The sequence below is a fragment of the Scardinius erythrophthalmus genome, assembly GCF_964197995.2.
Source record: "Scardinius erythrophthalmus genome assembly, chromosome: 4".
Lineage (NCBI taxonomy): Eukaryota > Metazoa > Chordata > Actinopteri > Cypriniformes > Leuciscidae > Scardinius > Scardinius erythrophthalmus.
In genome coordinates this window covers 6,345,489-6,369,808 of record NC_138224.1, presented here as the reverse complement: position 1 = coordinate 6,369,808, position 24,320 = coordinate 6,345,489, and the positions used below count along the sequence as shown (strand labels likewise).

Here is a 24,320-nt window from a genome sequence, read left to right as displayed (position 1 = left end):
AAATCGAGAAAAACTGTAAAATAAGTTCAAACTCATTATTTGACTGTACTCCATATATATATTTCATTGATGATAATGGATGCCTGTTGCTGCATTAACATGTAATGCAGTGAGATCATGTGACAACAAAATAAGCGTAATTTATAGTATTACACAATCACAGAGCAGTGTACTGTACAAACTGTGCAGTATCAGTATCCATATGTTCCTTTCAAGGACTGTTTGGTGGTTACACTACAATTTGGACACGAAACAGATCAAAATGAAATACAGGACTGAGCTGTGTAGTGTCTCACTTTTTTTCTGGCCAGTTACTGATAAACACAAGATGCAAGTAATGTCAATAACTATATTGGATCCAAATGTCTCTTGCTTTCTCATACACATGCATGCTTGTAATTCTGACTATACAAGTCCCTGTAAGATTGCCAGCTGACATTAGTTCAAGATCAATGTGTGCCACAAGCTCAATGCATTTTTCCTTAACTATATGAAATTTGTATTTCGAACATCACTTGTTCAAATTAGAGAATTTATTAATGTTTCCCTTTGTCATTACCGACAATCGGGGTTCCCACAGAGAAAACACAAGAGAAAAACAAGACTATATTTCCAAAATGGCAAACCACCTGTTGATTTATATAAAGCTAATAATAATTACTACAGATTGTACAGATAAATGAAAACTTTGTAAAGACTTTGACATTTATGATTATTATGTCAACGTACAATGAAACGTAACGCGCTCGATTGGTTTCAATTAGGGCGCGCGGCGCGCGTACTTACATCTACTGGTGCTAAGGTTGCTTTCATGTTGTTTGGGCGGGCAGTTGAGGATAGAGAGGCGGCTCTTGAGCTTGCCAGCCTCTTCAATGGGGGCTGGATTTAAGGAATGCGACACTTTTCAGACAATCCTCATGGCATTTGTGAGTCAGATCACCACAATTGAGGCATGTGGACTACCAGAATATGATCCGTGTCTCTGAAATGCATCGGTCATTTCCAGTCTAAGTGTGCTCACTTGGGGACTCTGTGGGGATCCCGATCAGTTGCCTCTTACGCACAAGCGTCCGTGCGTAATGAAACCCATGGGGTAGCGCGCGCGCTTCTCCATATACCCGAACGCGCTTTTACGCATGGGAATCACAGTTCGTTTCCAAACCCAACCATGAACAACACGTCGCACCAAATCGCGGCGAGCAACAACACCGATCCGTACGGCAGGAACGAAGACGTGGCCAAAATGGAGATCACGGTTTTGAGCGTCACCTTCCTCGTGGCGGTCATCGGAAATCTGTGCGTGCTGCTGGCCATGCACAACACCAAGAAGAAGAGCTCGCGCATGCACCTGTTCATCAAGCACCTGAGTCTCGCGGACCTGGTGGTTGCTTTCTTCCAGGTACTTCCACAGCTCTGCTGGGAGATCACCTTCAGGTTTTACGGACCAGACTTTCTTTGCCGGATTGTCAAGCATCTCCAGGTCCTGGGGATGTTCGCGTCCACTTATATGATGGTGATGATGACCCTGGACCGCTACATCGCCATCTGCCACCCTCTGAAGACCCTCCAGCAGCCCACTCAGCGCGCCTACATCATGATCGGGTCCACTTGGCTCTGCAGCCTGTTGCTCAGCACCCCTCAATACTTCATCTTCTCCCTGAGCGAGATCCAGAACGGCTCGGATGTGTATGACTGCTGGGGACACTTCATCGAGCCGTGGGGCATCCGAGCCTACATCACCTGGATCACCGTGGGCATCTTCCTCATCCCTGTAATCATCCTCATGATCTGCTACGGGTTCATATGCCACAGTATCTGGAAGAACTTCAAGTGCAAGACCAGGAGAGGCTCCCCACACAGCACTAAGAACGGGATGATTGGAAAGGCGTCTGTCAATAGCGTCACCATCATCTCAAGAGCCAAACTAAGAACGGTGAAGATGACATTCGTGATTGTTTTGGCGTACATTGTGTGCTGGGCTCCGTTCTTCATCGTGCAGATGTGGTCAGTCTGGGATGAAAACTTCCCCTGGGATGGTAAGATGCCATAGGGTCACACATAATAAATGTAAATATATATTTAAACACAATATTAAGAGTAACTAATTATTCGAAGACTTTTAGTTGGTCGAAGTATTTCTTGTAGTAATTTTCTGGATGCGAGCGGTTAAGGTTCGCCTTTTTGCGCCCCTAGCGCCATGTTTTAAAGATGTTTAAACAAAACGTGAATAATTTTTTTTATGATAAATGTGTTGTGTAATTCTATAAAAGCCTTACCAATAGTTACAAACTTTAAGTTTTTTCGACGTATGCTACCGTCCAAAACGCACGGTGGTCGAGCAGCTCTTGATATGGTTACGTGACGTCCTCGCGAAAAACCTACACAATATTTATTTTGCGCACTCTGTGTAACTCGGACAACGGTTGTAGTCACGTTTTTTTAAAAACCTAAATATGTTTATGTATATGTAAAACAACAACAACAGCAAAAACAACATGCTTTTAAGCCCCACTTATCTTTTTCTTTGATTTCATTTTGAGGGTTTTAAAGCCCATCAATCCCTTTCCTTTCAAGTGTAATTCGGGTTTCAAAGCCTAATTCTGGCATAAAACGAACCAAGTGTAACTACAGGCATCTCCAAAAATAATTGCATACATGTTGTTCATTTTCCATACTAATGGGAATCCTAATGGTATTTCTATAAAAAATGAAGAAGCACTCCTAATGAGACCAAACAATAAGAATTATATAAATAAGATCATACTGCATTTTGCTTCAGTGTATTTTTCAGAATTTCAGTTTATCCAGGAAGATCTTATCTGTCTCTCAGAGGGTTCTTTGTGGAATTCCATTAGCATTCCTTTGAGATTAAAGGATACAGGGGCTTGTATTGCTGTTTTTTCATTTCGTTATTATCAGTGTTTATATACTGTACCATTACATAATGCTCCTTATATAAATCTAATATTGCTTTATTGGAATTGCATCTTCCAATATGGATAGATACTTGTACACCACGGAAGGAAAAAAAAAATTGATTACCTAATATTTTGTTCATAAGTCTGAGAGGGCATATTAATAGCTACCTATTATTCATGAGAAATGCATAATCAGATTGCACAAATCTACAGTGCAAGATTTGATTATTAAATGAGTCAAAACAGATTTCAGTTCAATGTTAATGCATCAACTAGAGAGAAAATAAAAATAAGACAAAATACATTCCGAAACAGTAGTTCAACCTGCAATCACACTTCCTAAACTTGTAAATGTATCAACTTTTGCAAGGTCTAAACCTGCAACCTTCCAGTTATCAGACCAGATCTTTAACCCCAAGGCTAACGCCATCTTATTTCTTTTCAGATTCTGAGAACGCTGCAGTGACCCTCTCTGCCCTGCTGGCGAGTCTCAACAGCTGCTGTAACCCGTGGATCTACATGCTCTTCAGCGGTCACCTCCTCTACGACTTCTTAGGCTGTTTCTCCTGCTGGAACAAACCCCAAAACACGTCCCATAAAGAGGACTCGGACAGCAGCATCAGGAGGAACACCCTCCTGTCCAAGCTGACCGCCGCCCGGACCAAAGACGGGTTCGACTCTTGGAGAGACCCGTGCAACTCCAGAAAGTCCAGTCAGTCTGTAGGGTTAGACTATTCCCGCAAATCCAGTCAGTGTTTGCAGCTTGACTGCTCGCGCAAATCAAGTCAGAGTGTGCCAATGGAGCCCGATGGGATGGAGATGACCAAAGACATGAAAATAAATGTATAAATAAAAGAGTAAAACCATTTTATCACACATACTGAGGATTTATTTACAAAAGATACAAATGGTGTGGTGCGAGTCAGCTCATTTTCTGCTTGTATATAAGTTCCTTACTTAAAAACATTAAATATTCATGGTGGAAGAGAGAATCATTTCATAATACCATGAATGAGAATCTACTGAGGAATGTTGTGTTCATTCTTATAAATGAATCATTTATTTTACTGCACATTATGTTGTGTTGTACTTTCCTTTATGGCTAAAGTCTGTGACTTATTGGTGAGAACCTCAGCTTCATTTCTTAGGCTGATGTGTGTCTTATTTGTTTACATCGATAACACAAAGCTCTTTTTGAATGGGTGGGAGCAAAAGAGTGTATCGTAAGTGTGTGTACGTTTTATGCGTCAGTTTTATGACTGACAAATAAATATAATTTGAAATTAGCACTGGTGTATAACTTGAGCTGTATCTTGTATTGGTCGTGCCAATCTTTAACTGAGCAAAGTGTGAGCTTGTCTAGTGTTTGGCAAACTGTTTATGTAAATATAAAGAATTTAGTTGTGTCAAAAAACATGTAAAGAGAATAAATCTCATGTAAATATATAAAAATCTCAACAAAAGCAAATAAAACATGCCAATTACAAACTGTCTATGAGTGTGTGTGTGTGTGTGTGTGTGTGTGTGTGTGTGTGTGTGTGTGTGTGTGTGTGTGCACAAGTTTCAATGCCTGAAGCTACTTGTTTGGTTAACACATTCACAGGCTGAAAAAATGCTTGATTGACAGGTCTCCTCCACATTTAGATGTACTTTATTAGTAATAATGACACTAAGATCAAAGAACGATGAAATATAAACTTAATTAAGTTATTCATACTGTCCCGGAGAGCTGTGGGAATAATTATCCACAGCGGAAACCAGTGTCTGCAATCTTGGCTGCGTAATGCAGAACCAGAACACTCTCTTATTACACAGTCTCTTTCGCCCTTAATTACACCACATAACTGAATAACGTCTAATGTATCAAATTTTATTCCATTACATAACAAAATAATCAAACCAATTGGCATCTGAAACCAAATGTTGCCTATAGAGTGCATTAGTGCCCATCCACTTTTTCAGCGGCGCTGGTTCAGGAAGTGTTTTTCTCCCCATTCATTTCTCTAATAGGGGTTTTAAAAAAGTCTTTGTTTAAAAGTGTTAAGCCGTGAACCAAGTCAATCAAATACGAGGTAAATTTATAAGATTAAAAACTTTGATTTGAAGCAATAAATCACAAAAGGTACTGTGAACTTAACGGCTTTAGTGAGGGAAAGAACTACAATCCCATGAATCATTGCGAACTGCATAATCGAGTTAAAAGGAATGGAATAATATAAACTCTTTTAAAAATGTTGATTATATATTATAAGTCACTTTTATATAAGTTTATTGCAATAAAATATGCACTTTTGGTAACTCTTTTGGCTCATTTTGCTTGTTTTGACTCTGATTGGTGGAATTTTATGTAGCCTATAATCATGGATAATGTAGTTTTCATGATGAATTCCGCTGTTAAACATGATTATTTTAAGAATAAGTTGAAATAATGTGGACTAAGACTAATGTGGGGTTCAACAAAAACAAAAACCATCGATTAACAACATTTCAGCTCTAGATCTGTCTTTAAAGGTTTATAGATTATCGTTAAAAATCTATTTCCTTATGGAGAAAAGGTTCAAAAAAGCTTTTTTTTTTGTTACTTCTGGAACCCAACTGTTGTGCACTATAGTTTTACTTTGAACTAACTTCACTTTCCTGAGTCATTATTGCATTGATTTTTTTTTTTTCAAACTGGTCTCAAGGTGCTTTTTCGTGGATGTATGAAGTCAGTTATTCTAAAGTTCACAGACATACACACACACACACACACACACACACACACACACACACACACACACACACACACACACACACACACACACACACACACACACACACTTAAAAATAAAGGTTCTTTATAGGCATTGATGGTTGCATGAAGAACCTTTAACATCCATAAAAACTTTCCATTGAGGTTTTTTATGGTGGGTAAAATAAGTTCTTTAGACTATTAAAATGTTCTTCACACTATGAAAAATGACTCTTCTTGGTTCTTCTTTGGCATCGCTGTAAAAACTCCTTTGTGGAACCTTGGCTGCTTTATTTGGAAGCTTGATACTAGCAGAGTGAACTTACATTATTGTTTCACTACAATATAACAAAAGTCTTGAAATGTTTTGCTTAATAAATTGCATGCGATGTTCATCATAATTTAATCAATGTGCTTAAAAGTATCTGCTAAATAATTACATGTAAATAAAAAAACTGTTTATGCTATCTTTATTTAAAATAAATATCACTTGGATTGATGTCATCTAATGCAATGACATTTTAAGCGTGTTTTAGGTATTTTGGGGCCACTGATGTGTGAGTGTGAGAAAATCTGGCATTACACACCACTATGCATGTGAAAGGTTGATCCTTTACATCTGCTTCAATCTCAGTGCGGTTTACATTTAAACTCCCATCATCTCCCACAGCTTTCTCTTATCTGCGTAAAATGAAAACCCAAGTGGCTCCAATCTCCCAATCTGAGTCTTATCAACAGGTATGTTCCGGCTAAGCCGGGATTCGAACGACCTCGTCACATAATGCGGGATTCATCTTTGGATCTGGACACTACTGGAAAGCAATCAGCGTTTTATTATAGGATTGTAACCTAATTGATAGGTAATGTTAGGCTCATCTTTTAAACTAAATGTTGCTGACGGGTAAATCCTGCCTTGTCAATGAGTCAAACAGGAAAGGTTTGTTGTTTTTTAGGGAGCAAATCTAATAACGGCAAGGGCCATGTGGACTTTGAAAGACATTAAAAATATAAAAAGAGCCAGGAGGGAGGTTCCGTCAAAACAGGTGGTGCACACACACACACACACACACACACACACACATAAATCACGGCGGCCGGGATATAGCCTACATTATCACATTGTAAAAAAGTACAAAACCTAAAAAGTTTCCTTTCTATACATGGTGAATAACTGTAATAAATCTAACAGGGCATTTAATGTAATTTTACAAAAAAAACAGAACGTCACCTTTTAATTTACGGGAAAAAAACGTATAATGAAATAAATTGATAATTTGGTTAAATTCCATGTGTGACACCACATTTAACGATTTTTCATTTAAATAATTGTTTCTTCTTAGTAATTTGTTGTACATTAATGTTTTGTGTTACATCTTGCTAAATTAATATTTGATATTGTTTTGCATTTGTCTGCATGATCCTGTGCACATTCTCGTATTAAACTCATTTGTGATTCATAATGTTGCTTTCTCATTACCACCTTCGTTTTGATGGTGGTTGTCAGAACATTATAAAGGTTCAAAGGAGATTTCAGTACTATAAGTTGGTATATTAGTAAAAGAAATATATATATTTTATACAAAAAATAATTCTGTAAAACCTTTGTTCTTCCTGTAACGTTCTAACAACCTTGATACAGAATTTAGAGGTTCACTCTGCCTGGTCACGCTTTTTCCAAATTAGATCCAGAAGGTTCTAAAGTAGATCCAAGGCTTATCTTAGACTCTTAAACCACATGACCCACAATCTGAAAGTTAAATGTTCATTTTTGGCACGAATGGTTCCATGAAGAACCTCGGAAAAGTTCTTTGAGGAACCAAAAATCATTCATTTATGGCATTGCAGTGAAAACCCTGAATGTTCCCATCACCTTTAATTATAGAGTGAAGGAAGCCTTTTCATGATTTTCATTAATGTGTCACCTTCTCTTCAAACACACACACACTCACACTAGTTTTCTCATGTGACCAGGTCTGTCAGTGATGGCAGTTTGTGGGTGTAATTGGGTTCACAGCGACTCGCTTGTCCTCACATGCTCCTGAAAGACAAAGACATGTTATATTAGTTCAGGTGAAGTATGATGTAACTTTCTCTCTTCACATTGATTCTAGCTGTCTGTTCAGATACACATTTGATCAAGGACTGGAGCTTTAAAGGAATATTCAGGTTTAAGCATCTCTGACATGCTATAAATGAACACAGCAAATGTATTACTTCATAAAAATAAACATAAATGTGTTCAGCACTTCATTTTCAATGGTGAACCAGGCATTGTCCCATAGACACAAACACAACACAAGTGTTTCAAGGACATCAAATAACTTTACTCATTTTTAACACAATCAGTTTGTTGTTCTAGCTTGGCTCAAACCTAAACAATATGTTAAATTATTCTGAAAGGTTGCCAGGAAGGAAAGTGCATTGTTTGAGACAGGAAGTTAAGCTTACAGTTAATGGGGGAAGAATCCAAAATAGAACAACTTACATTATGCAGAGCGACGACTTCCTGTAGAGTTCAATGTCTACTCTATACTGTATCCGTAAGTCTCATATGTCCCTTGTCATGCCTTCCTCTCCAGCTGTCTGCATCTTCTTCACCTCACATCTCCATATCTTGCACTCAACATGCTTCCCCATATTGTTCATGAAATGCAATTTAGCCACAACACAAAAATACACTCCTAAAAATTGCAGCAATGCCAAAGAACATTTTTAAAGCACATTTTAATTATCTAAAGAACCCTCGCAAAAAAAAAAAAAAAATCTTGATTTGTTATCACAACTTTTTTTGTCAAATCAACTTTAACATGGTTCATATAAAATGTTTAGTTCTATTTATTAAGCCAATCTCCATTGTATTAACTCAAATTTTTAATTTCAACAAACTCAAAATTTTAAGGCAACCAGGTAACTTAATTTTAAGTTAAACCAACTATATTTTTTTACAGAAGCCTATAAAGAACCTTTTTTTGCAATGGATGTAAAAGGTTCTTCGTGGAACCATTGATCACAATACATTTTTTAAAGTGTATTGCGACATTGCAAGTGGTCAGTCTTGAGCAACAGACCCGACCTTCAACGTTGAAATATGGTTGAAATAATGTCAGTTGTCGTTGAAAACAACGTTGAAATAACGTTTAATGCTAAATGGTTGAAAAAGGTTAACAAAAACACTTCTAAATCAACGTTGAAATTTTTACAAGATCTGTACGTTGAAACAACGTAGTTTTCAACAACATAGAACATAAATATATTCCTTTTAAAGTATTATTATGAATGAACATTAATGATATTTTGATCATAACCGCTCTTCAATGCATATGTAAATATAATTATTAGCATTATTAACAATAATTTCAACCTCAAGAGAGCAGCAGAAACTTAATCGTTCAATTTTTGCTCTGTCATGAAAATGATTGAGTTAGCCTACAATGGCGTCAACTATAAAACTGGAATGTGAATACTGAGAAGAGAAACAGTGAAACTTTCCAGTGCTAGGACCACCCAATCAAATCAGTGGACAAGAACACACTGAATAAATGACGTTTAAACTATTGAACTATTCCTCTCTTCCGGCATCCCTCGCTTCATTCCTTTCTCTCTCCGGCAACCCCTCACATGTGACATACTTTCTCTTACTTTTAAAATAAGAATAGCCATCTCCTTGTTTATTTTTCCACAGACTCCCAGCACTCTCTGGAATATTGTGTAACCATCCATTCCTTTTCTGCTGAGTTGCCGACACAATATTAGGCTATTCAAGAACAGTTTACATGCTAGCCAACTTCTGAGATATAGCTCTCCTAAAACAACAAGAAACAGCTATAAGGACCAGTAGACAGCTGTTACATCTCTCTTCAACTTTCTAAAATCAGCAGGAGAAGTAAACTGTCATCACTTCAGAGAAGAGCTGTCTAATTACCGAACTGAACCATTGTTCTTTTTCAATTTCATTTTTCATATCGACACAGCATGAGGCAGTTTTTCAATTCTGACAGCCAAACCATATGTCACTAAAAAACTCTGAAGGTAGCCTATAAAATGTTGTAGTATATTTCTTATTTCTCATTACAATAAGTAGGCCTAATGGATTTAGTAGCCTATCACATCATGGAACAGCTAGTTGTCTTCTTGCACCCCCATGTAAATGCCATTTAAATGTAAAACACTATTCACTCTCAGAAAAAAAGGTACAAAAGCTGTCACTGTGGCGGTACCTTTTCAAAAGGTACACCTTTGTAGGCTACCTAAAGAGTGCATATTAGTCATTTAGTCCCTCAAAGGTACATATTGGTACCAAAAGTGTACATATTAGTTCCAAAATTGTACATATTAGTACCTAAATGGTACATATTAGAACCCTTTTGAAGGGTACTGTCCCAGTGACAGCTTTTGTACCTTTTTTTCTGAGAGTGTTTAAAAGGTCTCAAATGTGCTTTTTCATGTGCACAATCAATCACATCTGCATGTCCCAGAGAAAATCGTTTGGGAAGGAGAACCTTAACATGAACTGCCTCAACCTTGCACATAAACACTCAAAGTCGTCACAGTCAAATTTTCCTCAGGCAAAAAAGGGTATTTTGGTTTTATTAAAGATAAAATTGTTTTTCTGAACGAATGGCTTTCTCTAAACCTATGATCCATAACGTCTAGCGTTTATGGCATGTCTGTACAATCATTCCTCATTTGCTATGCCTCCGAAAACTACAAATCCTCATATAGCCTAGAGTAGACTTTTACTGACCTCTAGGTTTCACCTAAGATATTACAGCTTAAACACAGTTCATGAAGTTCAGATAAAACTTGTTGGATAAAAAAAGTAAAGATTGAGGACAGTGATTGCTACCATATGATATTAGCATTGTTCAAATTTTAAAATCAATACCCTACCTGTTGCACATGCACAATAATTATTAGATTTAAACAGTTATACATATTTTGACATTTTTACTTATGTTTTAATGTCTACCGGGACTCATTTGTTACAATAAAAATAATATTCATGTTATAATGCATCATAAATGGGCTATATTGAATTTAAACGTTTAAAATGCAATTATTTATTTTATTATTTTGTTCTGTCTCAATGACTGCGCTATACTATAAACAAACAATATCTTGGAGAGATATGGAGAGATATTTTATGCTATCATAGTAGATTACATAGTAGAAGGGCGTTTTATTAATTTATTTTACAGTTTACAATACTCATTCAAATAATATTTTTTCTCATGATATGCATCTATCGTATTCATTTTTTCTGTATTTTACTGTAATTTTACTGTCCCCGGGGCTTATTTTTTATTTGTTAAAAAACGGGAGGTGCCTAAGAACCATAAACGGCTCTGATTGGTCGAGAATACGCCGCCTTTTGATCACGTGATCTACGTCAAGCCAATCACAGACAAGTTTTCACGCACGGGGAAATGCTACGAACTGTTTGCATGTAGTCAGTTTTTACTGCAATGCAATTGTGCATGTGCAAAATTAAAATTAGATGAAAAAAAAATACCGATAACCCATTATGATTAACAAGGGTCCTCTATGGAAAAGAGTGCGGTCTTACGCTGGACCGGTTCCGAGAGCGAGGCATGGGCACCGGGCCGTGGCCATACGAGAGCTGGTGGTTGTGTTTGGAGGTGGAAACGAGGGAATAGCGACCAATCTGCATGTTTATAACTCTGGTAGGGCACTAGATAAACACCAACTGCATTAATGCTACATAGTACAGTCAATGCACTGTTAAAAACAACGAAATACATGCATATTGCCATATACATATTTAGACGTGACTTATAATTCCCAGCAATGAATGCACTGGATTACTGTAACAAAATTTTGGTTAATATACATTAAAAGAGTTAGAAATGCCTCTAAACTTTGATTATGTTTACATATTCAGTTTTAATGCTGATTGGTTAATGTACATTAAAATAGTTACAACTTTTTTACACATATTGAAACTTATTAATGCAAGTTATAAACCTTATATTTTAGTGACCAAGCAGTGGTTCCTACCAGCAGTGAGAGGTGATATCCCACCTGGCTGTGCCGCTCATGGCTTCGCTTGCGAAGGCACGCGTATCCTGGTGTTTGGAGGAATGGTTGAATTCGGCCAGTACACCAACAGTCTCTATGAACTGCAGGTGAGCACTTGTGCCATCATAATGTAGTCACACCTAAATTAAAGGTGCAGTAAGCGAGTTCTGAGAAACGCTGTTGATATTTGAAATCCCCAAAACAAACACACCCCTACCCAAAAGGATCACACCCCTATCTTGATAGCCCCACCCACAAATTCACAAACACGCTATGCAACACAGGCACCTCCCCCCTTCATGAGCAGACACTCCCCTTACTGCTGATTGGCTACAAGTGTGTTTTGATGCTCGGTCCTATCCACTTTCAACAGCGTTTATCAGAACTCGCTTACTGCATCTTTAAAGCATTAATAGTTTATGATAGGAGGGCCCTGATATCAATTCTCTTCTCAGGCCAGTCGATGGCTGTGGAAGAAACTGAAGCCCCGCCCACCGAGGAACGCGTCACCTCCATGCCCACGAATTGGCCACAGCTTCACTCTTCATGCTAATAAGTGCTACCTTTTGGGTGGAATGGCCAATGACAGCGAAGACCCAAATGGAAATATACCACGGTGTGCATATTTATATGCAAATATTCATGCCAAACTCAAAAACGCATACATACTTGCATTGAATGATGTATATTTGTGTCTCTATGCAGGTATTTAGATGACTTCTACGAGCTGGAGCTGCAGGCCCAATCCGGGGTTAAAGGCTGGAGCATTCCTGAAACAAAAGGCGGAGGCCCGTCAGCCAGGGAATCCCATAGTTCTGTGATGTACTGTGGCAAGGGTGGCAGTGCCCCAAAGCTCTACATATTTGGGGGCATGTGTGGGCACAGACTGAATGACTTGTGGCAGTTAGACATTGGTAAGGCCTTATTCATATTCACAAAATAATGCATATGTCCTGTATCGCTTTATATAATAGTTCATTAGGTTCAAGCTAATGTCTTAATTATTTCAGAGACTATGACTTGGTCATTGCCTCCAACCAGAGGAGAACCACCACTACCCAGAAGTCTGCACACCTCCAATGTGATTGGAAACAAGTAATGTGACAGACGGTTCTTTTCGCTTAGATTTGCTTTAAAGACCCAAAACCAGAAAGATAATTAGCATTTTCATGTCATGTCACAATGGTTTGAGATGTGACTCAAATGCAAGGCTCTTCTAGTAATGTTAACAAAACCGCTATGCTAAAAACCCATTAGCCTGCTGGGTTAGCCTAGATATTGGTGTCATGACTGAACAGCTCTATTGTCCCTTTCCTCTCTCAAATTCACTTTTCAACAAAGTCAAGATGTTCAGAGATGATGATGTTCAGTCAGAACGGCTATGCCAAAGTCTAGTTTTGGCAACCATTTTCTTACCTCCCACTGTCTTTATTTTTCCTCAAGTTCTTTATCTTCTTGATTCTTCATTGTAGGTTATATGTGTTTGGAGGATGGGTTCCCGTCGGAGAGGCAGAAGAGACTCTCGCTGCTGATGGAGTCAAGTGGATCTGCACCAACTCCCTTTCCATACTAAACCTTGGTATGACTATGATCAAGAATATTGCAATGATCCTGCACTTAGATAATCTCAGAAATTGCTTTAATAATAAGTACTTGTTTACTGTAGACACACTGACATGGCATAACCTGACACTGGAAGAACACCAGCAGGGATTGGCTTCAGGCGTACAGTCGGTGGAACAGGAAGAGGGCAGTGCACACTGGCCCAAAGCTCGAGCTGGGCACTGCGCAGTAACCGTCGGCACTCGTTTATATGTCTGGAGCGGGCGAGATGGATACAAAAAGTTCAATAACTACCAGGTCTGCTGCAAAGATCTGTGGTACCTAGAAACAGGTGAGCCATCATTGTCGTTACAAAGTACACTTTTGGATGTTTCAATGAACATTTGTGTCATTTGTGTGTGTAGAGAGGCCTTCCACTCCTGGTGCGGTGTTTCTTGTGAAGTCCACAATCAGTATTCTGCATGTCGCCTGGCGGCCCCTGCCTGCAGCTGAGTGTTACTTGCTTCAAGTGCAGCCGGTCACGTCTCCTCATTCTGCTTCAGTTGAACCACAGTCCACAGCAACTCCTCCACCAGACCCAGGAGACAGAAAGGAGCCTATACAAAAAGGTAATACAACTTAATCGGTTGAGGGTTAGTTGCATGTAATTATGCATAATTTACTGTTATTACTATGGTAAGTACATGTAACATATGTAACAAGAACACTGTAAAATAAAGTGTTACCGACTTTCTTAGGTAAGGACACTGTAAGTGCAAATACAGTCAAATAAAGTGCAACCGTGTCTTAAGGTCCCAATATACGGTGTTTAGATGAATATGTAAATATGTGCTGTGCGCTTTCCTCTCAATAGCCCAATAAACACAGCAAAAATAAAAAATGACATCTTCACTCTTTAGTTAAATATTATTAAAAAAAATAACAACAGATTTTGTGAGCATATTGCATAGTTGTACTTGGAGTTGATTGGGTGGTCAAACTTTAGATTATATTTCTATTAACTAACTATTAACTACGACTTTGGCCTCAATTAACTCCTACTTGCTTATTGATAGTTAGTAAGGGAGTTCATTTTAGGATTAAGGGATGTAGAATATGGTCGTCCAGAATAAGGCATTAATATGTGCTTTATAAGTACTAATAAACCCTTAAAAAACATATGAAAAGTGCTTGAATTACTGAAAGACAATAGGCTATATTACAAAATAGTGTTTAATTTTATTGATTAAAGAATCTTTTCACATTAATATAGAGCTATTTCACATGGCTATGAGCGTGAAATTGCTCATATAAATATTTAAGTATATGACACAGCTTTTATTCTTCAGGTCAATCATATATTCATGGGAGAAAAAATCTGTTTGAATAAGGAACGCGATATATTTGTCATAGTATCCTTTTAATTGTTAAAGTTACTTTATTTCTACCATTTTGTTTTATTCATTTTTTTTATTTATCTATTTAAATTGTCAAAATTATTTTTATGAAAGAAACATTTTACACTTACAAAAAAAATATGCTGCCAAAAATATTTTTTTAAACTTATATTTTATATATATTATAATGATATATAAAATATAAATAAAAATTACACCCATTGCAATTAAGTAACTTTAACTAGTAATTAAAACTACAAAGTATATTTTAAAATAAAATATCAAAAGAAGTATATCTGAACAATGCTTTGGAGTTCTTCATATGCAACATCTTACTTAATGTGATGAAGAAGTACGTATATGTGTGTAAAATGTAATTTACCATGGCTGTAAGGTGCTGGAAAAGTGCAAAAATGCTTGAATTTGACTTTGGAAAGGTGCAAGAACCATGTGTATATTAAATATATTTATTTATTTAAATTAATTTTCTTTTCTTTCATCTGTCTAGACCTCCAGCCAAGTGCAGCTGTCAAAGTTAAAGGAGAGAGAGAATTTTCATCACAGGTCAGATATCTGCATTTTAGTGGAATCTATATATATAATCTATTTGTATATTTATATATAAATCTCAAAGGCCCCTTTCTCATTTCAGGAAAGCCTTTTGAGGCCAGAAGGAACGAGTGAGGATGGATCAGACATTCGACCAACAGGGGACAAAGGTAGAAAAGCGAAAACTGCTTCTGGTATAATATGCATGTTTCTTTCCCACTCTTGCATTTTTACTTTTGGCCTTTCTGTGGTTTAGTACATATAGTTAAGTACATATACCTGATGATGAATATTTCATGTGCATAATCAAAGATCAAAAAGGTGTTTCCGTGACATTTCCCTCAGTTACTGTTTATATTCTCATTTACAGAACGAGAAATCTCTTCAATACCATCCCAACAGGTAGAGTGTTTTGTTGTGTCTCTGTACCTGTTGAGCATATAATGCGTATAAAGCTACTAAAAACACACTTACACATGTCCCCTCTGTGCCCTGACAGTCTGAGATTACAAAGGAGTCTGAGTGGTTTGATGTGGGTGTGTTTAAAACACTGTATTGTGAGGTTACACACTACTTCCTGCCCTCTGAGAATGGTGACATGGCCTCAATCCTGTCTTCCCGAAACTCATCTGACAGTGAGGTTTGTCTGCAGTACACACACGGTTTCCAGTTTTGTGTCAGTGTGTTTACATCACCGGTGTTTTCCCTCTGACAGTGGAAGTTGCCGGGTCCTCATAGTTTCGCGGGTCACGAGAAGCAGGAACTGGCCTCAGGAGTCACATACAAGTTCAGGGTGGCCGGACTGAACAGCCGCGGCCTGGGCGACTTCAGTCCCGTTAGTGAGTTTAAAACCTGCCAGCCTGGATTTCCCGGGGCTCCGTCTGCTGTGAAAATCACCAAGGTACAATCATTCTCAGTGATGACAAAACATTTTGTGTTCAAAGTTGTTTAGATGCTATGTCATCATTTCAGGACTCTGACTCTGTGCACATCACCTGGGAGCCTCCCACCTCTCTGTCCGGGAAGATATTGGAGTATTCAATGTACCTGGCTGTGAGGAAGAGTCGAGGAAACAGTGCGGAGCGACCCGGGGAGCTGGCCTTCATCCGAATCTACCGCGGTATCAAGACTTCATGCACAGTCAGCGAAGCCCAGCTGAGCAACGCACACATCGACTGCTCGGCACGGCCTGCCGTCGTCTTCCGAATCGCTGCCAAGAACGAACAGGGCTACGGTCCCGCCACTCAGATCCGCTGGCTGCAAGGTGTGCAAGAGCTTCTGAAGCTTTGACTCATGAGTGTGTCCTCATCACATGACATGACTTGCATGATTTTTCCCCATGTTGAAGAATTTCCTATAGATAGCATTTGGGTTTTAAATTTAAAAAGTGCTAAAGGTTTTAAAGTGCCCCTATTATGCTGTTTTAAAAGTTCCTAGTTTTGTTTTGGAGGTCTTCAACAATAGGTTTACATGCATCCAGGGTAAAAAAACAAAAAAAACACTTAGCCTAATTTTCTCATAGTCACTAGGCGCGTTTCCATTACAGATTTGCGCAAAACTTTTGCGATTTTTTTTTCTAAATGTCGACAAAAAACTATTGCGAAATGACGGCGTTTCCATTAACCGATGTTATGCGACTAAAACTTCATTTTTTCCTCTCGCGATAAGTTAAATCATTCCTAAAACCATGGCAACGGCTACTATATCCCAGCCACTGCACTTGCCATTATTATGAATCGAAGGAGATGTGTGTTTTCAAGCATTAATGGTAAGGAACGACCCTTATTATACTTGTGAGCGGCACATATGAGGTGTTTCTCCCTCATTTCTGCTTCGAGGTCTTGATTGTGGCATTTATTTGAGGTTTAGAATCCATTATTCCTGTAATTCTTTTGTCTTATATGAATTTAATAAAGAGCTCTGTCTCGTATTCTGTCCAAACACACCGCGTCATCTACGTCAGGTGACTGTAAATGCGCAAAAACTGTTTCTATTGCAGATTTGCAAAATATTTCTTTTTCGAATTGCCTGAAAAACCTCCTCATGCGAGCGTAAAAACTTTTGAGTTTTTGCAAAAATTACATGTTTCCATTGGGCGTATTTTCAATTTGCGCAATTTAAAGGGTAATGGAAACACGGCTACTGAACATCTCCTCATTTATCAAATCGTCTCTCTAAATCCCTCTTTTCCGTGATCCTACTCTGCTCTGATTGGTCAGATGGCCCAGTCTGTTGTGATTGGTCTACCCTGCTCTGATTGGTTAGATGACCCAGTCTGTTGTGATTGGTCTACCACTTACATTGTGTGTCAGAAACAAAACGCCTATTACTAAATCTGAACTTCAGCTCCGGAGCTTCCTAGGCAAACAACAACGATGCCGTAGTTTTTTTCCGTATCAATTCCAGCTTGAGTCCTTGCTTCTTCTTGACATGTCGACAACACAAACTTATAGCCAACTTACCTTTAATATGGCACTGTTGTCTCTTATGCTCGGGCACGGGTGCATTTATTTTTTTCAAAATACAGTACAAACAGTGATACTGTGAAATATTACAATATAAAAATAACTTTATTCTTGTATTGGCAAAGCTAAATTTTCATCATCATGTGTCACATGATCCTTCAGAAATCATTCTAATATGCAATTAATGTTGAAAACTGTTGTGGTGATGCCATTTTTTTTTTTGGGATTCTTCGATGAATAGGTTTGAAAGAACAGTTATTTATTTGATATAGTAATCTTTTATAACATTATAAGTGTCTTTACTGTAACATTTGATGGATTTAATGTGTCCTTGTCAAATGCAACATACAGTCCAGTCCTAACAGCTGCTTGTGTCATCCTGCAGACACGAGTAAACTGAAATCCTCAGTGACGCAGGCAGACTCCAGCGCTCCAGCGGCAGAGCCTGACACCACCTGCAGATGAACTCTCACCCCCGCTGGATCACACTGACAGCCAAAGCTCTAATACTTCAGGACTGCATTTTACTCTCTATCGTTACACAAGGCCATTTTAATATATAGCCCATTTAGTGACCGAACGTGATCTCAGTCCACTGCTTTGATTGACTTTTAATGTCATGGCATTGTTTACACTGTAAGAGTTTTAGTTAAATAATATCCCTACTGGGTCATTATCAGTGTTAAATCGTGTACATTTTACTTTAACACTTTTTATACTAAGTTCATAAATATAGTTTTATTAAACGGTTGTAGCCACTGGCAACACTTTTTTCTCTCTCTCTTGAAATACCTAATCTGGTTTTTGTGAGCAAGATTTGATCAACCCTTAGTGAAAAATGAGCTACATCCCCATATATTAAGATGCGTTTTGTACCTTCTTTAAAATAGGCCTGTATATTTTTAAGAACTGCGTAATTGCTAGCAGTTTGAACATAAGCAGCTCCCCCTAGAGATTTCTTCCCTTTTTATAAAAGCCATCCAATTCTTACTCTAAACAGAATTTTATTGAATAACTGGAGGAAACGTTTCCCCTTGCCTTATCATTATAGATAAAAAATTAAAGGTACACAATGTAACTTCTAACCCTCTAGCAGTAAAAAAAATAAATAAAAAAAACTGCATGAATTTTGCAGAAGAACAACGTTTTGGTTGTGCTTCGGCTCTGCATGACTGCGAATATGGTTATGCTACTGTTCATAAAACATTCACTACTAGGCTTAAGAGAAATAACCAGTTTAGGTGGAAAGGATCGCAAGCTGACTAGTTGAAGATGTTACTTCACTAGACATGTTTCAACAACCATAATGAAATGACCCTCCACAATAGATAATGCTTAACAATAAACTCTTGTTAGAAAGCTATATATGACAATTTATCTGTTCAACAAAATTCCCTACTCACCTGAGTAATACAAACACCGTCTCCATGTCACTTTTGCATTTCAAATCCCTCAGTTCTCGCCATACCCGAAATGCTCTTGTTTTATTTTGAGCTCTGGCACATTCTGTTAGCCTGATTATTATTATTAAGCCTAATAATAGGCTTAACATAGTGAATCAGGGTAAGAAAAAAACATGTTTTAAAAGAAGACTTTGTCTAAAATTTGAACAAAAAAAGTTAGTGTACATTTAGCTAAAATAATTCAGGCAATGATCAGGTTTTGTTAACATCACAAAAACACAATCAATCCTACATTTTGCCAAAAAAGTTCAGCAATTTGGGTATATAAATATTCAGTGCATTAACAAATTATACATAGTAATACGTCTACTTTATTTACCAAGTGCGATTAGTATAATCAGTCTTCTGGGGGCTTTTTAATATCCCATTTATACAATTGCTTATGCAGTTGTACATTGGAGATTATATCTGTATTAATGTTCCATTAGCATTTCACAAATCTAGAAAACTACAGAGAGTATCAATGCCACAGATAGCGCTATTTCTTCATTTACAGACATGTACATATTCACTTGCTATTTGTGCATTCTCAGGAACACCTAGTGCCCTTTCTCGATGGAAAAAATAAACATCTGAGAAAGTTTTTGACCATTTTTAAACACATTTTCCATTCATTTTGAACTGACTGTCTTTTGTTTGTTTTATATTTGTTCCACAACATTTCAGTCAAATATAGGTCATATTTTTGCCACATTCTCATAATAGTCTTTTTGTATAGGCTAAAGTTTACTAAAAAGGGCATTGCAATAAAAATCATACATTCAAATTAATTTTGATCTTGACCATTTTTATTTTCTATAAATGTTTTTTTTTTAAATATAGATAAAAAAAATTAATGACTTTTTTTAAAGACATGCTGAACAACATTCAAACAAAGACAGATCACATTTTTATTCAAAGAATCAGCATAACAATGTCAGTTAATGAGGTTATTTAAGATCGAATGACATCAAATTAGAATTCCCTTACTTGTGGGAATGTAAATGGTCAATATGGCCTTGTCTTCCCACTGCCCCATCCCAAACTTTAAAACTTATTAAATACCAAATAGGAACCAAAAAAAAAAAAACCTCACAATTTGGTGTGGCCTGTACCAAGCAGACCAATGAAAACACACTGGCCTAAATATAATACTGAATTAATTACAAGACATCACTTAAGATCAAATCAGCCTCCTGGCAACAGGCACTTTAGTTCCTGCTCTGGTAACCAGGCATCTCTTGGTCTTCCAGCACTGACCTGAAAACTTTGCAAGGCAAGAGATAAGTCTGTCTGGAAACTGGACAGGCCACTAGATATAGTCGGCCAGTTCTTCAGTCATGAGAATTGTATTTGCTGAACGCCAGGGATCTAAAGGAGTAGAAAAAGAGAGACGGTTTAAATAATGAGCATAACTAAAACCAGTCATAAATCTGTGGGTTTACATACTAACCTGCTGGTATGAGGTGGTGTATACCATCACGTTCTGTTGCTGGCCATCTGCAGTGATCAGTCCTGCAGGCAACTGACCGGCTGCAAGTTAAAAGTGAAGCACTTCATATTAATTCTTCATGGAAACCCTTTAAAACACCAATAGCTATAAATAAAGGGTATGGTATGTTTCGATGACATCGAATTTTCTGAACAAGGCACTTGCTAAAGAGTTTGGATGTCTCGCATGTCAGCACTGAAGAAGGGAAACACAGCTATATGCCTGAAATAAGCTTGATGAAAAGGTTTGAACTTACTGAAGGTGTCATCTGTTAGTTCTTCACCAAGGCCTTCGCTGACTGTAACCGGAGTGATGCCTTTCTCACCCTTCATTGCCTTGGAAACATGAGCATGTTACTTGTAACTGCCAACCACAATTTGTGCTCTAAAAAATGACATTTATGATGACACATGCAGGTATTGCTTTTGCACAAATGACATTCTGCAATATTCGATCTCTTTGTTTCGCTCAAAGATATGTTCTCTACAATTCTTTATATGGGTGGACATTCATATTTTTAGACCATGATCTCTAGTCTAGATAAACTGGTGTGTGTGAGTGAATAATACCTCTCTGAACTTCTGCAGGTAGAGTTTAAGCGGCTCCACGTACATGTCAAAACCCAGAGTGGACATAGCAAACAGGATGTCCTCTCCATTAATGGTCTTGCGTTTCTCTTGATGGCATCTCTCGCTGGCCTCCGATGTGATGAAGCTGATGAACTCGCTTACACACTCCTGCACACACTCTTTTGCATCCTTGGCTATCTGAGATTAAAAAGAGGTGATAAAAGGCCTTTACTTGTATTTAAGTTTAGGACACTCAAAAAGACAGTTTCTAGACGTTTCTCTTGGATATACGTCACAATAGGGAAGAAAAGATTATCGCAACTCTCGTTTCATGACGACTTTTTTCCCAGAGTGCTTTTTCTCTGATATTTTATTGGTTTTCCAATAACATGGGAACAGTTTAAGATGCACAATACACAAAATACAGAATGAGCAACTACCTTTCCAGTCTGTGGGATGGCATTCTTCATGATACGGGCGACATTAGCGATGGGAAGGTAAATGTCTTGCTCTCGGAAGTTGTCTTTGCTTCCGTTGCCATCCTCATGGTCGTTAAAACTTTCATCCCCATCATCTGCACACATAAAATGTACAAAAACATGCTGCTTCTTATCTCATAATAAACGTTTTCTTAATTACATTTAACACAGGTGAATGATGTCCATGTCCTCACCATCCTGGGTCTGTAAGACATATGTCCCTCCGGTCATATACTCTCCAGTTATTCCTAACTGAGTAGTATCTGTGGTACTGTTGTCTCCGTCCATCTGAAAAAATAAATACGATAATGAGGGTTGTTAAAACATTTATTACAATTACAGCTTCAAAATGGACAAGAATACACTCATGGCCCAGGAAAAAAACATCTAAATAACTCCCCAGAATATGATGAAAAAATATTATTAAAAAAATGATAATAATGAATAGCACACATTGGGATTAAAGCATTATAGCATATTATATATTTACAAATACATATAATATACATTTACGAAATATACTATTATAGAATAAATACGTAATAAATGTGTGCAACGTGGCTGTGGATATGTTATTAATATAACGTTAGTCAATAAATAGTTAAATAATTTTTTGTATGCATCTCTAGCAACCCTTTGTTTTGATAGTCAGCTAGCAGGTTAGCATCACACCGGCTCAAGCTAACTAATTACACGCATTTAACAGTAAGAAATAGCTCATTTGTGAACCATTTGCATACTTTAAACAGAAACTAACAGTCTTCTTTTATAAATAAACTTGCTGTTTATTAAATGTGGTTGAATGTGGCTTCGGGGCCTCGCGTGCATTTAGCCTCCATCTCTCCACTCAAATAATCCCTTACCCATCCTCAAACATTCATTCTTTCAACACTTCCTGTATTTAACTGCTCCTTCGGCCCGGTAAAACCTGTAAACGCCTGCCGTTAACATCCCTTTCTACCCGTTAAACGCGAGAATTATCGCTGAAGCGGATCATTTGACCATAGCCACAAATACAAACCTGACTCGAGCTCGCGCTGCAACTTGATTGGACGGAAATGGGTCTGCTCTGCGCGAGAGAGTTTGTGCCCGCGCTTGTGCACGCGTGGATATCGGTCACCAGGGGGCGCGCTGAGGAAATTGTGAATTAAAGCTATAGAATCCAGTGCATTTGGTTGCATTTAACTACATGTAGCCTAATCTTAAAAACGTTTTTTTTTGGTTTGATGATATGATAAGATTCATGCTGACTGTAGGCCTGTATACATGTGGATAATTATAATTTAATTTTATGTAGGCCTAAATAGGAGTAAATCATATACATACTGATTTCCCATTCATTCCCATTTTGCAGGTTTCAGGTAAAGATGCTAGAGCTCAATTTGACAAAATCACCGAATGAGGTGAATTTCAAATTCCATTGCAGTCTTATCATCACCAACTGTGAAAAAAGTTTGATTTTTTTCTGCATTTAATCGCTTTATTTTTATTTTTTTACTTCTTTTTCATGACTGAATGATGCATGGTATGTTTAAAAACCCCATGCACAGTTAAGTAAATGAAAAAGTAGACTAAATAAAAGCTAAACGTTTTTGTGGCAAAATCCACAAATAACTGGCCACAAATAACTGCATTTACAGGAGTTTCCATTCATTTTATGTATAGTAATTTTTAGCTGTACAGTAAAAACTCCCCTCAGAGGACACCAACACATGACCTTGTAGTTCTGGCCTAATTCCCTCTTGGGAATGGACACCTCAGAAACTGCCTCTAATAAGCAGGTCCAGAATGCAAAATCACTCATGAATTTTAAACGTTTCTGCTTCACTCAGCACTGAATGCTGTGGACCTTGAATGCATAATGATATTAGAGACTGCTTATTAAGGGAGGAAATGTTGTGGCAGTTTATATCCATATAAATTAAGACTTAATTTTCAATTTGGGTTTTGCTACAAAATCTTCTGCACCCAACCAAGAAACTTAGGAAGATTATGTAGAACATCTATGCATGCAACAATGTCATTAATAAATAATTAACATTGCATTAGGCTTTCAGTTCTTATCATTGATTAGTTTCCTCTCTAAGTCTCAAAAGTCATTTCTGTGATTGTGATTGTGTTGTGTCCATGCTTCAGCACAGGGGGGCATTGACTCAGCACTGTTTAACTGAGGCTTTATAATCTAATTGTATTGCAGGTTAAAATTCAATTAGCTGCGGGGTTTCTGTATTTGGGTTTCTATTTTATTTAATGCAGTGTGTTGATTTATGGCTTTTCGTCTGGTGATATGTATTGGGCTACTTGTTTCTTCTTCTTCTGGTCTTTCCAGCTTCTGCATTATATATGCACATACGGAAACATTTCCCACCAACCTGACCACAGTTTCGTAATGTAGATTGGGATTTTTTAGACCAGTAGTTTCCTGCTCTGATGAACTTGCTTTTGTTTATTTTTAATTTCTTGTAATTTTATTACAATTTTATTTTATTCATGTACAGGCTTTATATGTAGTTATATCTAAAAAATAAAATTTATACATTTTAGTAGGGTATTATTAATAATAATAGTAGCAATACAACGTACAATTAATTAATAGTTAGTAATAATAATATTTATAAGAATAATTATTATTATAAAACCTTTACAGAAGCTATATTTCATCTAAAATGCCATGACCTTTGCCTGGATTCTGATTAC

The 24,320-nt window shown here is 37.4% G+C and overlaps 3 protein-coding genes across 5 annotated transcripts; 2 read left to right on the top strand and 1 right to left on the bottom strand.

Annotated features, from left to right (window-relative positions):
- The first annotated feature begins 896 nt into the window (after positions 1-896).
- avpr1ab (arginine vasopressin receptor 1Ab) lies at positions 897-4,411 on the top strand. The gene is made up of 2 exons (XM_081362910.1): positions 897-2,036; positions 3,364-4,411. The coding sequence occupies exons 1-2, from the start codon at positions 1,169-1,171 to the stop codon at positions 3,765-3,767; spliced, it is 1,272 nt and encodes a 423-aa protein (XP_081219036.1). The 5' UTR covers positions 897-1,168; the 3' UTR covers positions 3,768-4,411.
- Positions 4,412-11,035: 6,624 nt separating this feature from the next.
- Positions 11,036-19,872, top strand: hcfc2 (host cell factor C2). Of its 2 annotated transcripts, none has more exons than XM_081364442.1 (15): positions 11,036-11,333; positions 11,647-11,795; positions 12,144-12,304; positions 12,394-12,602; positions 12,699-12,783; positions 13,161-13,267; positions 13,355-13,582; positions 13,656-13,859; positions 15,136-15,191; positions 15,280-15,346; positions 15,547-15,578; positions 15,676-15,816; positions 15,892-16,077; positions 16,149-16,440; positions 18,027-19,872. In XM_081364442.1, exons 1-15 carry the CDS (start codon positions 11,174-11,176, stop codon positions 18,104-18,106), a joined length of 2,157 nt encoding a protein of 718 aa, XP_081220568.1. In that variant the 5' UTR covers positions 11,036-11,173; the 3' UTR covers positions 18,107-19,872. The 2 variants fall into 2 exon arrangements, with proteins under 2 accessions (XP_081220568.1, XP_081220567.1); XM_081364441.1 differs by having other exon boundaries at positions 15,280-15,370.
- On the bottom strand, positions 19,816-22,743 carry nfyba (nuclear transcription factor Y, beta a). Of its 2 annotated transcripts, none has more exons than XM_081364444.1 (7): positions 22,487-22,653; positions 21,818-21,911; positions 21,585-21,718; positions 21,145-21,342; positions 20,832-20,910; positions 20,537-20,616; positions 19,816-20,454 (listed from the first exon to the last, which is right to left on the bottom strand). In XM_081364444.1, the coding sequence occupies exons 2-7, from the start codon at positions 21,909-21,911 to the stop codon at positions 20,422-20,424; spliced, it is 618 nt and encodes a 205-aa protein (XP_081220570.1). In that variant the 5' UTR covers positions 22,487-22,653; the 3' UTR covers positions 19,816-20,421. The 2 variants fall into 2 exon arrangements, with proteins under 2 accessions (XP_081220570.1, XP_081220569.1); XM_081364443.1 differs by having other exon boundaries at positions 19,866-20,454; positions 22,645-22,743.
- Positions 22,744-24,320: the final 1,577 nt, after the last annotated feature.